Source organism: Lipotes vexillifer, unplaced genomic scaffold, assembly GCF_000442215.2.
Source record: "Lipotes vexillifer unplaced genomic scaffold, Lipotes_vexillifer_v1.1 scaffold341, whole genome shotgun sequence".
Taxonomy (NCBI): Eukaryota; Metazoa; Chordata; class Mammalia; order Artiodactyla; family Lipotidae; genus Lipotes; species Lipotes vexillifer.
In genome coordinates this window covers 993,413-1,006,849 of record NW_006797957.1, presented here as the reverse complement: position 1 = coordinate 1,006,849, position 13,437 = coordinate 993,413, and the positions used below count along the sequence as shown (strand labels likewise).

General features: G+C 40.8%; 1 protein-coding gene across 1 annotated transcript in view; it reads left to right on the top strand.

Moving 5' to 3' along the window:
* Positions 1-13,437, top strand: part of ADAM23 (ADAM metallopeptidase domain 23) — a 162,835-nt gene that overhangs the window by 39,131 nt on the left and 110,267 nt on the right. Inside the window, exon 3 of the mRNA XM_007469990.1 lies at positions 5,445-5,521. Within this exon, the coding sequence (XP_007470052.1) occupies positions 5,445-5,521 (77 nt within the window). The remainder of the gene's footprint in view (positions 1-5,444; positions 5,522-13,437) is intronic.

Here is a 13,437-nt window from a genome sequence, read left to right as displayed (position 1 = left end):
CAAAAAAAAAAAAAAAAAAAAGAAAAAGAAAATATTTACCTACAGTCTCATTAGTAATCAACTGTTTACCTGTTTTACGTTTTCTGTGATCCCTTCTGGCAGAGAAGACAGTTTTATTAATCTGGCTTCTAACTCTAATTATAGCATTTTTCTCTCTCAAGCGCCATCTCTCCTAGAAGCCCATAGCTCTCCTCTTTAGGAAGCAGAGCTTATGTCATCCTCCTGGTGTCTGCTCAGGCTTGCTTGATACCTTCCAGGTCTTCTGCTCTCTGTTTGTAAAGCATTTTCTTGTCTTATTGCTATGCCACTCTGGATATGTTTCCTTTGTTACTTAAATGAGTGTCTCCTTAAATAAACTGAGTATATCTTAAGAGCAGGGAAACTTCTTCTAAGTTTTCCTCTGTTACCCAAACCATGTACCTTATAGAGCATAGTAAAGTAAAATACATGCTCAGTGGATGTTGTGATTGATAGTAGACATCTCAATTCAAGTTGCTCATTTTCTACTGAAATTCAGTCTTGTAATATTTTCTGAATTCTGAGAGAGTGTAAACTGTTCATTTCCCATATTCAGTTATGCACACACTCTGTAGAATTTACAACTCCTTACAAGTAGTAAAGAATACTAATTGAATACTTCTTAGGTATTCATTTTTGCATGAAAACATATATATCCTGGAAATACCTGCTTTTTATTTCCGTAAGTAGATAGTCATCTTTTTCTCTTGTTTTCATGTCCATATTAATGTTAACTATTCTAGACTATAAGTCCCAAGAAAACATAACTGTGTCTTTCAGCTTATATAATGTACCTTACCCAAAGCCGAGCATTTATGATTGCTTAGTAGCATAACATTGCTGGATAAGATGCAAGGCCAATCTTAGGTGAGGAACCTAAAAGTCTTCTAAAGTTATTTAATATGATACCATGAGGTAAAAAAACAGAAAAACAAAAGCACACTGTTAAGATGTATAAATTGTTCTTCAGTGAAGGAGGTTTGTGTATGTAATTGAGTTTAGTTGTTTCTGTTTATAGAGCTCCTGTAATTTCCCTGTGCCAGATCCTGAGTCAAAAGAAAAATCTCAAAGTGCTTAGGCAACAGCTGTTCTCAGTCTTTCAGGGTGGTAATTCTGAGCCCAGGGTTGTGCTTATTCTTGTCATGAAATGACGCTCTTTGACTTTAAAACCCTGCATTCTTCCACAGTGCTATTACAGTGACAGGTCTTGTAAAAACATGTGTTAATCTTTAAGTCTGTTTAGCAGATATCCCAGTGGAGAAAATAGCCCATTATGACCTTACGTGTGGTTCACGAACTCTTCTCTGAAGTATTCCTGTGATTTTGTATCACTGAACACATTCCTAAATCTCGCCGTGCAGGTCCTTCTTTGTAAAAGAAGAGCAATACTCTTTGAGGTAGTCTTTGTGTTTTCAGTGGGTTTCAGTGATGCTGGTCAGTTAGTCAACTCTAAAATATTTAATAAACCATAAGTGATATGGCTGTATATTACAAAAACTTTCTACCCATCCCAGCCATTCTTCTAATTTTTCTACCATTTGGAAGAAGTGGGTTAATATGAAATAAAAACAAATAATATCAAAAGATGTAATTTGTAAAACAATAATGATGAGGGCTCATTTTACCTGATTTGAAAACATATTTAAAATTGACAATTAGCAAAACTATATGCATGGTATTTTGTTAAAGAAAAACAGATCAGTTGATATAGAATAGCATAGAGATACCAGAAGTTAAAACTTACTTTAATCATTTCTAGGACAGAGCAGAAATAACAGAATGGTAGGGAAAAGTAGCATTTGTCAGGTATTTATTTTGGTCTAGAGAAGAATCTGTACTCTGTGTACAAATGCAGAATGTATAGCAAAGGAAAGAGAAATGGAATGTAAGAAAAATAACATACATCACTGGATTGAAATTACTTAAAATGGATACAGATATTTTAGATGAATATACTAATTCCATTTGCTAACTATGCAAGGAAGATGAATGTTTAAGGAAATCTTAAATCATTTTATAGGAAAATGTGATGCCTCTCAGCATTAAAGTGAATTCAAATGTTAAAACAGTCTTCCCGATAAAGGTAACAAAATCAGATTTTTTTTCCTATGGAGAAACAAGAATGCTGTTGATGACATTGCACTAATTGTTTCAGCTGTTGTGGAAAGTAATCTGTCAATATGTTTGAATCATAGTGTTGTTATTGATGATGATGAGGATGGTGATGATGATGACATATGCCAGACACTGTGCTAAGTGGGGGACATTTAAAAGAAAGCTCTGTGTCTTGGCCACGTGTGTGTATATATGAGCAGACACGTCATTGATCACGTCACACAAAGCCCCACAGTCTCCTGCCCACCTTTTCAGATTCATTGTTTGACATTTCCTCCAAAAGCCATTTATCTACAGGCCATATTCATTAAAAAAAATTTTAAAGTTTGTTTTCCATATTCATGTTTTACTCTATTTTTTTTTTTTTTTTTTGCGGTACGCGGGCCTCTCACTGTTGTGGCCTCTCCCGTTGCGGAGTACAGGCTCCGGACGCGCAGGCTCAGAGGCCACGGCTCGCGGGCCCAGCCGCTCCGTGGCATGTGGGATCTTCCCGGACCGGGGCACGAACCTGCGTCCTCTGCATCGGCAGGCGGACTCTCAACCACTGCGCCACCAGGGAAGCCCCCTTTTTACTCTATTTTTTACAGATGTTTCCTCCCAGGTGCCGAATGTCTTTTCTCCTCTTGGCAGGAAGATTCTTACTCATTTTAAAAAATTTTGTTCAAACCGCACCTTGTCACTGAAGCCTTGGTCCCTGTGGCCCCTTAGGCACACGGAGGATGGCAGCCCTGCCTGCTTCTCCGGAGGCTGCCGCTTCCTTGAGCGTGGGGCTGTGTCCCAGCCATCTTTCTACACAGGGTGGGACTCAACACGTGTGTGTGGAAGGAGTAAATAAAATAAGCAAAGGAAAATCCCAGTATTAATATTATTTGCTAGCCCTTTCATTGAATTCTGTTAAACTGAAGCTTGTCACATTGACTTGTTATAAACGTATTTAACAACGATCAAATTGTCTGACTCTGAGCAATTTCTTTCAAATGGAGTAAGCAGTTACTACCGGGCTACGCTATTTTGCAACAGGGTTTTCTTGGGGTTTGTACTTGTCTCATTGCTTATTTGCTGTAAAATGAGCCTTTTGCTGGGAGGTTCTTTACAGCAATAACAGACATACAGAGATTTGCCTAAATTTGAATTCAAAACACTTTTCTTTGGAATATTCATTTGGAAGTTTTGCTAAGTCATAATTTATGTGTAGTTTTTTGTTTTATGTGTAGTTACTCTTTTTACCACAATATATTCTTGTTTATAAAGATGCTCAAAGAAGTACATTTATCACCTCTTTTAGGTCAGGGTGCCATTAATGAACTCTTCTCTACTATTTAATATTCTTAAGAGAAATATGCCTAAAGATCTATCTTATACTCAGGAAGTAAGGTTGTTTTTTTTTTTTAAACTTTTGGGACCCAGAGATGAAAAATTTCCCCTTGTACAAATTACTCATCAAATAAAAATTTTCATGCAAAAATTAATGCTTTAAGACACAGAATGAATTTAGATGAAAGACTCTGTGATATTTATAGTAGATAAATAGAGGTTCTGCTACAGATGACAGAGACCATACCTGACAAGACAGAAATTTCTTTCTCTCTCAAGGAGTTGTCTGAATACAGGAAGCTCAGATCAAGGATGATGACCCTGTTCTACTGATACATGGTTGTTTGGGGTAGACATGGCGTCCCGTGGTATTAGGGATTGAGGTGCCTTCTCTCTCATTGCTCTGTATTTAAAATTTAATATGTTAATTTCCTTTTAATTTTATTTATTTATTACAGAGTGACTGTCTGATCAGCAGTTATTCTTAACAAGAAGTAGAAGTCATGGTTTATTTATAGTATTTTATAGGTTTGGCATGGTAAAAGAGTCTTGACAATAAATACTTGGTTAGTTAATTGAAAGTTCATGTATTTGGGGGAAGGGTTGTTAATGTACAACTGTTCGAAAGACCCTTGTGGTATGTGTTGTGGAGCAAACCGTCCAGGGTGGGAAGCGATCATACATCACTGTGGAAGGAGGGACAAATGCAGTGCTCCTGAAGTCCTGAGTTCGTTCCCAGCAGGCGTGTGAAGGAAGCTTCCTGGAAAGTAATGGCGTTGCGCTGTCCTTGGAGGATGTCTATAATTCGAAGTGGAGGAGAAAGGCAAAGAGGAGCATGAGGTGGCATTGAGGGAAGGGGGAGTGGAAAGTGTCTGGTTGCCGTGCATGTAGCACTTCACACACGACACCCACTGTACCTTAGGAATGAGGTCTGGAGAAAGGAGGTTTGTGTGTGTGTAGGGGGTAGGTGTTGCATGTATCCTTGTCCTTTTTATTTTTTTCTTTCCTGATTGGGTGACAAAAGAGAGTTTTACCTTGGATAATACTTAACAAAACTTCACTGATTTGTTAATTTACGTTATGCAAGACGCTTCTGTGAGCTATACCAATCTTTAATACCTAGAACATATGATTCATGTTTAGATGAGATTATCTTTGTATTTGGATTAAATCACGATGAGGACAGTATTTGTAAATGTGTGACTTTCAAAGGGGAATATAAACTCTCGTTATCCACGAAGGGCCTGGTTTGAAGTGCTTTCTGAAGTTAATAGGTTGTGCTATCCCATTTTACCGGCACATTCTGCTGATACATCATTTAGAGAAAATTCCAATTCCTGATGAAGAGCAGAGTGCTGACATGAGTTTTCACTTAGGTGTGCAGAAAGAATCGGTTAGCTTTGTGCACAGAATAGGCTGCAATCAAGCTTTAATTAGTCAGACTTTTGCATAATTCATCACGGTCCCTTTGAAAGTCCAGTTGAATCTGCTCTTAATCTTTGTCACTATGGGACCCTTTTAAAGGACTTTTATTAGTTCCTTGCTGCACAGATATTTAGGTCTTCCAAGTAAGGCCATGACAATGCACCTGATCTCTTCTTAAAGAAATGAATTGTTGGGCTTCCCTGGTGGCACAGTGGTTGAGAGTCCGCCTGCCGATGCAGGGGACACGGGTTCGTGCCCCGGTCCGGGAAGATCCCACATGCCACGGAGCGGCTGGGCCCGTGAGCCATGGCCACTGAGCCTGCGTGTCCGGAGCCTGTGCTCCACAATGGGAGAGGCCACAACAGTGACAGGCCCGCATACCGCAAAAAAAAAAAAAAAAAAAAAAAAGAAAAAAGAAAAAAAAAGAAATGAATTGTTACATAAGGATCCATAAAGAAATGAATCAGTCCATAAAATTTTCTTCTTCTTAAATATCTTTCTTGATATCAATATAATCAGCTTTAAAGATAGGAAAGTAAGCTAAGGTTCTTTCTGTCTTTTTGAATCCATAGGCTGTCCATCTGGCCCAGGCAAGCTTCCAGATTGAAGCCTTCGGCTCCAAATTCATTCTTGACCTCACACTGAACAAGTAAGTATTTAGTTATGATCCTGTTAAGAAGTAAGTGCAGTAAAACTCTACTTCTTGATAATATTTTAATCAAAATAATGTCTGTTGTTGAAGCAACTGATATTTTCTAGCTGATTATGTCATACAGCACTTAAAGAAAAATATAAAAGTCTGAAGTTAATTCTTTTAATAATACTAATGTCTTTTTATTCCTGAAAGAAGAGGCATTTAACATTTAATTTGTTAAAAATCTCAAATACAGTTCTTAGATATTGTGATTTTAAATGGAACAAATATTTAAAGTAATGCTAGTTAATTAAGTGCTAACTATAATCTTTACAATATATAGCAAGCATGATAAATTACTGACTCAAGTATAGTTAGACTTCAGTCTAGAAATTCCACTTTACCATTCAGTATGCAATTCACATGACTTTTGTATGAAGAACAGAAGAACAGAAGAAAATGATGACTTGCAAATACCTATTCTGAGAAGGTTCTTTGCTTCGTAATTTGCTCTAATACAGTTTGTTAGAAATTTTGGTCCTGATGAAGATTTACCCGATTTTTCTCTGAGCATGTGTTTATGTTGATATTTAAATGCTATTTCCCAAGTTGGAACCAATTGCACAGATGTCTTTGTACAAAGCACGAACAAGAGCTGTTGCCTTAAGCAGGGCTCTTCAGCCTCGAATTGAGCCAGCAGTGAGCCTTTCTTTGGTGAAAGAGCTTTCCTGCATGGTTTTCTTTAGCTTAAGAAGCTCCAGTCCATATTTTAAACTCTCATCAGTATTTTGACCAAGACTGAATTTTTGCCAGAAAAATACCACGTAATGCTATCAGACACTACAGTGTGGGTGACCACAGTCAATATCTGAGAAATTGCAGAAGGCTATAAAGAACAACTATTAAATTTCTTGTGTGCCAAATTCTGTGAGCTCTGCAGAAAAAAAGATGCAGGGTCAGCTTGGGTGCTCCTTACTCAAGTGTAATTGCAGCTTTAAGTCAGAATGAATCAGCAGAACTCAGAATTTCCTGTGTTGAAGATATTGCAGGTTTTCCTCTTTGAGTCTGCTGAGCATTGGTTGAGTTCCTTTTCACCATGCTGGGTCAGCACTGTGCCTGCGAAAGGGTCATATGGGGACATCCAGGGTACTTAGAGGTCTGGAGGCACATCAGAAAATTATTTACCACTAATATTTAACATGCAGAGGAATCTAATTGAGCACCTACTATGAGCAGTCCTTGCCTTAAGGAGCTTATAGTCTACTTGGGAGAGGTTAATAGATAAACGTATAATTTTAAGAGCAGTGTGAAATTGGTTGTGCTGGAGATAAACATGGAATGCTATGGTAGCACTAGAGAGAGGAAGCTCTCCAGGCTGGAGGAGTGTGAAAAGGCATCTTAGGAAAGGTGATGCTTGAGCTAAATCTTGGAGGGCAAGTGCTAGTGAGGAAGGGAAGTGTTGGGGATGGATGGGCGAGAGAGGGAGAGAGAGAGAGAGAGAGGGAGAGAGAGAATGGAGAATTGTGTTCTAGGCAGAGGAGAGAGTGTGTGCTAAGGAGGCGGGCCATGTAGCAGTGGGGCATGTTAAAGGGAGCATGAGTCTTTTGTTGAACTTCTTGGTAAATTACAAGGTTGAGGGAGGTGAGTCAGAAGAGGTAGGCCCAGGGACAGCTCAACTCATGCAAGATCTTGTATGTCATGCTCAGTGCTTGGCTATTATCCCCTAGACTGTGAAAAATGAAGTAAGCAGGTAAACAGAAGTTCTGTTCTCAGGAAGTACTGAAAGGCATGGAGAGGGAATGCTTTTAAGGAGTCTTCGATTGATAAAAATCATTAGGATTGCTTTGATGTGGGTGACAAGGCAGAAAGAAGAGTTAAAGTTAACAGGTACCTTGATTGCGTAGCTGGGTGGAAGGTGGTATCCAGGTGAAATGGGCAGCGCAGGGAAAAAACAGGTTAAATGGTGAAGAGAAAAGAATGTGAAATCAGAGTAGACATAACTGATTTCAGGGGCTTTGGGACATACATGAAGCCATGTCTAGGCAGTAGGTGGATATAACAGTCTAAAGCTCAGGGAAGAGGTGGGGGCTAGAGATAGTAGAGTTGAAAGTAGTTTCCATATGAATGTTAATGACAAACGTGGTTGTGAATGAGACCATGTTCATTCAGGAGGGGTGGGTAAAATAAGGAGAGCATAAGTTGGGCAGATTGTTACGGGTTGAGGAGAGGAAGAGGAGCCAATGAAGGGACAGAGAATGAGTGATGAGAGTAGTGGGAGGAGAATCAGGAGCATGATTGAATAGAGAGTTTCAAAACAGAAAGTTGGGATATATAGCCTCACATGCAGCAGAATGGTCTAGTGAGATAGCGGGCAAAGATTGCCTTTGTATTTACCTATTAAGTAATCACTGATGGTCTGAAGGCAGCAGTTTCCATAAAGTTTGGGGCAGAAACCAGGTTACAGTGGGCTGGGAGTGATTGAGAGGAGATGGTTTGGAGACAGCATTGCTCATTGGGTAAGTTTGGGTGAGAAGGAAAGAGAGCTAGCGTAGTAGCCAGAAGAAGACATTGGGGTCTAGGAAGGGGTTTTCAGGGATAACAGAGCAAGTGTTAGGCTGACAAATGGAGATGTTAAGAGTGAGAGATGAAGATACAGAAGAGAGGAGATAATTTATGGAGCAGGATCTGGGTGAAGATAGAAGGGAGTGAGAGCAAGAACACAAGGGCAACTTAGTTTTGAACCAGGAGAGAGTTCACTCCTAACTTGTATGAAGGTATTAGGGCATATGCAGGTAGAGATAAGCTTGTAGGAGAAGGGATGGAGTTCAGTGCATCTCTGAAGATTTCTTTCTTCTTGGAGACGGCATTATCTACCATTGGGATGGAGAAGGAGGGTGAGTTGGGCTTGAGTCAGGAAAATGATGAAAGTTTAGGCTAACACGGAGAGAAATGGGTGAGGAAGCTCACCAAGGTCATGTTAAAGAATTTATGAGCAATCTTCATTAGAAGTCATATGTTATGTGTTGGTCTTTGTACCTGATGGTGTTTTATTTTATTTTTTTAACCTGGAGTGCTCAGTAACTCCGTCACTGCACAGTGTGGGGGAGGAAGGTAGATTGTAGTGCGGATGTTTTCTGGTTCATGTTTTCTGGTGGTGACTCAGAGGAAGAGCAGTGGAGACAGAGCTCTTTGAATACTGGTGAATAACTAGGGTAGTTTGCTATCAGGATCCAGTTTGGGTAAGAATGGAGATGAGATCAACAGGACCAGGAAAAAATGGAGGTCTCTGTAGGGACAAGTAAATGCAGTGAGAGGGAGACCATGAGACCTGTAATCACATAGTATCTCCCCTGTTCAGAGTCCCGAGCCTTCTGAGCGCAACGTGTGTGTGCAATGCTCACATGACCTCCAGAGACAAGGGAATTGGGTAAGAGTGTGACAAGTGTTGGCCAGGGTGGGTCTCTACTTTAAATAACTTTCGATGGCTGTGATTCACTAAATTTCAATGGCTGCTCCATTAGAATGAACGTGAAGAGTCAAGAGAATTTTTAAAATCAGTCATGGAGAAAGAGCTTCTGAGCAAAGAGGAATCTCATTTCCACCAAAGGGTGGTCGTTGCCACACTATTTACGATTTTAAATGGTTAAGGTGGGGAAGGGCAAAAGGTGTATGATAGGTATACGAGCTCAGTGAAGGAAAGAAAGCATTAAGGTGTTAACATAAGCTAATTAAAGTGGTATCTGAAGAATCTAAATGGTTAATGACCTCACCGGGGCTGGACTGCCAGCTTGTGAACGCTACCCTGATGGGAGTTCCTGGGAGGCGAGCTTTCTGAGTCTGTGCTTTCATGGATTGAACAAGTGAGGCCTTGGCTTGCTGAGGCATCTCATGGCAGAGGTGCATGTTTTAACTTAGCCAACAAATATTGAGTGAGCATCTGCTCTATGCCTGCAATTGCTGTAGGTGCTGATGCTGCTGGGAGTGAAATAGACAAGTTCGCTGTCTCCCCTCATGGGGCTTTGTTCCAGGGGAAGACGGACAGTGAGCCACTAAATAAAGACGAGTGCATTGAAAAACATATAGCTGGGCTACGTGATGGAAAGAGACTTCAGCTGGGAGTGGCCAGTGTGGTTTAGATGTCACAGAAGCCAGAAGGTCTCTCTGAAGAGGGACATTTAGCTGAGACCTGATCATCCAAGATGAGACACCACATGAGGCTGGAAGGTGAGAAGGTTCCACTCAGCTGGGACTGTGAGACAGCAAGTGCTGAGGAGAATGTGGAACGTTCAAGAAGGACCAAGGCTGATGTGACTGGAGTGCAGCGGGGGGCAGGGGATGGTGGGAGACTGAGATGAGGTCAGAGAGGAAGCCATGTAGCCAGACTGTGGAGGGCCGTTGTCCACGGGGAGGCATTTGGGTAGGACGCCACTGGAGGGCAGGAAGCATGGGCATCACACCATTCGGTTTACATTTTTTTAGCCCGAAAAGCCCTAGTTGTGGCTTCAGAGGATCTTTTCTCATACTCCTTTCAGGATACTCCCCTTTTCAATTTTGTTTTGTTTTTTCTCTAGAATGACCATTGTTCCAAGTTACATAAGGTTTAAAAAGGATTACTAGATTAACAATTCTGTTTCTTCTTTGGCTGTACCCCGTGGCATGTGGGATCTCCAGGGACTGAACCCGTGCCCTCTGCAGTGGAAGCACAGATTCTTAACCACTGGACCGTCAGGGAAGTCCCCAGCAATTCTTAATGTATATTGTTGATCCTTGGAAGTCCTCAGGGAGTCTGAAGATTGTCTCTCTGATATGTGTGATTGGAATTATGCCATATTACCTAGAGTTAAATTTGCTGGTGTCTTCAGCAAATGTTAATTGGGAATAATTGTGATCAGAGTTACATAATGGTTGAGAGCATAGGTTCTGGAGTCAAACAGACCTGGGTTTGAATCTGGAGGCTGTCATTTACTAGCTGTGTGACCTTGGGCAAATTTCTTAACTTTTTTTTCGTAATAGTTTGAGATACAATTCACACACCATGAAATTCACTCCTTTAAAGTGTTCCCTTCAATGTTTTTTATTATATTCACAGAGTTGTGCAGTTATTACCACCATCTAATTCCAGGGCATTTTTGTTGCCCCAGAAAGAAACCCTGTATCTATAGCAGTCACACCCCCTCCCCCCAAGCTTCTGGTAACCACTCATCTACTTTCTGTCGCTATGAATTTTCTTAGTCTGGACATTTTATATAAATGGATTTATACAACTTGTGACCTTTTGTGATTGGCTTCTTTACGTAGTGTAATATTTTCAAGGTTCATTTATGTTGTAGCAGAATAATATGCCATTGTATGGATATATTCTTAGCTTCTTAAGCTTTAGTTTCCTTCTTAAGCTATAGGTTATTGTAAAGACTAACTAAGATAATGTGTGGAACTTATACATGTCTGCTAATTGGAAAGGCATGCTCCATGCTGTGGACTGAATTCCCCCTAAAATTCCTATGTTTAAGCCTTAACCTGCAATATGACTGTATTTGGAGATAGAGACTCCAAGGAGGTAATTAAGGTTAAATGAGGTCATATGGTGGAACCTTGATCTGATAGGATTAGTGTTATTATAAGATAGACACCAGAGAGTTTGCTCCCTCTCTCTCTGCCATGTGAGGACACAGCAAGAAGGCAGCCATCTGCAAGCCAGGAAGAGAGTCCTCACCAGGAACTGAATCAGCCAGCATCTTGTTCTTGGATTTCTAGTCTCCAGAAGTATGAGAAATAGATTTCTGTTGTTTAACCACCCAGTTTATGGTATTTTTGTTCTGATTTTGGGGGCTATTTGATTTAAGATGAATATCTAGAAAATGCTGATTTAAAGAAATACATGCCCACAGTAGTTTGCTCATGAAATGTAGTTCATGCAATGCTTTTGAAAGAAGAAAACAGCCACATTGATGTAGTTTCAGCTAGATTAAATAAAGACCCTGGCTTTCGTGCTGATTAGCATGGTTAATTCATTCTTTATTCAGCCAACAAACATTTATTGAGCATCTAGTTTGTGTAAGGTACTGTGCTGAGCAACCCAGGGAATTCAGAGCTGTGTAAAAGAATCCCTCCTCTCCGAGAGCCCATAGCAGAGAAAAGAGATTAAAATATATACAAATTATAGTAAACATGATAGGAAGTGACTTGGGAAGCCTTGGTGTTGGAAGGTTTTATGGGGAAGATGAGATTTAATGTTTTTCTTAAAGGATGCTGTCTTGGTTTTGGTTCCCCTGGTAGCAGATCCTGAAGCAAGGAAATACATTTAGGGAGCTGAGGAGTGACAAGTGGAAGGGAAGGGAGCTAAAAAAGGGTGATTTCCCACGTGCCCAACTGGGGCTCATTCCCACTGAGGAAACCCTGGGAGTCCATGGATTCATCCTCTGGAACATGCCAGAATACTATTGAACTGAGGGGTGAGGAAGCTGGAGTTTTGTTCACCAAGTGCCAGTCTGTTGTTGGTTGAGAGCTGTTTCTGCGGGCAATAACTTTTCAGTATGTCCCTCGTGCCTCCTCTCAGGTAGAAAAAAGCCAGAAATCTTAGGTGTTTCCAGTCACCTGCCCTCAGCGTGTTATGCTGAGGCCATGTGGGCAGGGCATGTTGGAGTCTGCTATAGATGCTTCGATTTGCAAAGATGTGGTAGGGAGAAAGGTGCATTTTACGTGGGGAAGTGGCAGAGCCAAGGTTTGAGAGCAGGAAAGCATCGAACCCCTGGTATGAGTGAAGACTAGTGAACCACCTTCTCTCAAAGGAGCCTGAACCACCGATCAGCAGATGGAAGGCCAGCTGCCTGCTTGGAGTCACTGGATTCAGAGGGGCAATTTCAGTCTCGTTCTGTTGACTGTTTTTCCAGCTCTGCAAATTTGGAGATTTGAACTCAAAATTTGGTTTATAAGGAGAAGCATGTGGAGGAGAGACAGGTCTCCTGCCCTATTTTCCTTTTGTGAATGAATAGGAGCAGAAGCTCTGGCTGGAGAAGAATGAGGCAGGTCCACCTGCAGTGCAGTCCGGGGCGGACTTGTGAGTTGGCTTGACTCCTGACCTAAGGTTGGCTGGCCATACGTGTCAGTGCTGACCCCCTGCTTCTCTCCTGTTATCTGCCTATCAGTCTCACTGCTGGAACTCCTCTCACACATCTGGGCGAGGGAAGGCACTGGCTTTTGGGAATTCAGGCTTTTGGTCTCAAACTTGCTGCTGAGGCTGCCAGCTGAGACATGTTTTCTGGGTTTGAGTCCAGAGGAGTTAGACATGACGAGTAACCTTGCTTTCCATTTCAGAATTCTATGTCTTTAAGATGCTGCTAACTCATAGGCTAAATGCTTTATTTCCTAATTTCAGGGGTCTGTAGAAGGAAGGCTATCTACTGCAATAGTAATGATGGTAATAGATCCTGTGCTAAGCCCTTTACTCATATGCTCCAATTTAAATCCTGTCACCAACCCTGCAAGGAAGATGTGATAATTTCCAGCAACCTGAGATCTGGTGACATTCAGTCACATGCTGATGTGCAGCCTGGGCAGTCTGTCTGGAGTCTTCTTCTGTGGGTGCTTTGATCACAGCCCTGGACTGTAAATTTACAAGGGAGCTGGGCATAATTCTAACCATTGCTCATCTGTTCATATTAGGTGAGAAAAAAGAATGTAACTATTTCAGTTAATTTTTAACAGTATAAAGAAAATGCAGAAGGTCCAGATAGGATTTAAAATAGTCCTGTTTGTTTTTTAAAAAAATTATTAGGTAACATTGGTTTATAGCATTATGTAAGTTACATGTGTACATTATATTTCTACTCATGTATACACTACAGCGTGCTTACCACCCAAAATTTAGTTATCATTCATCAGTACAATTGATCCCCCTTACCTGTTTCATGCCTCCCCGCCCCCCGTCATTC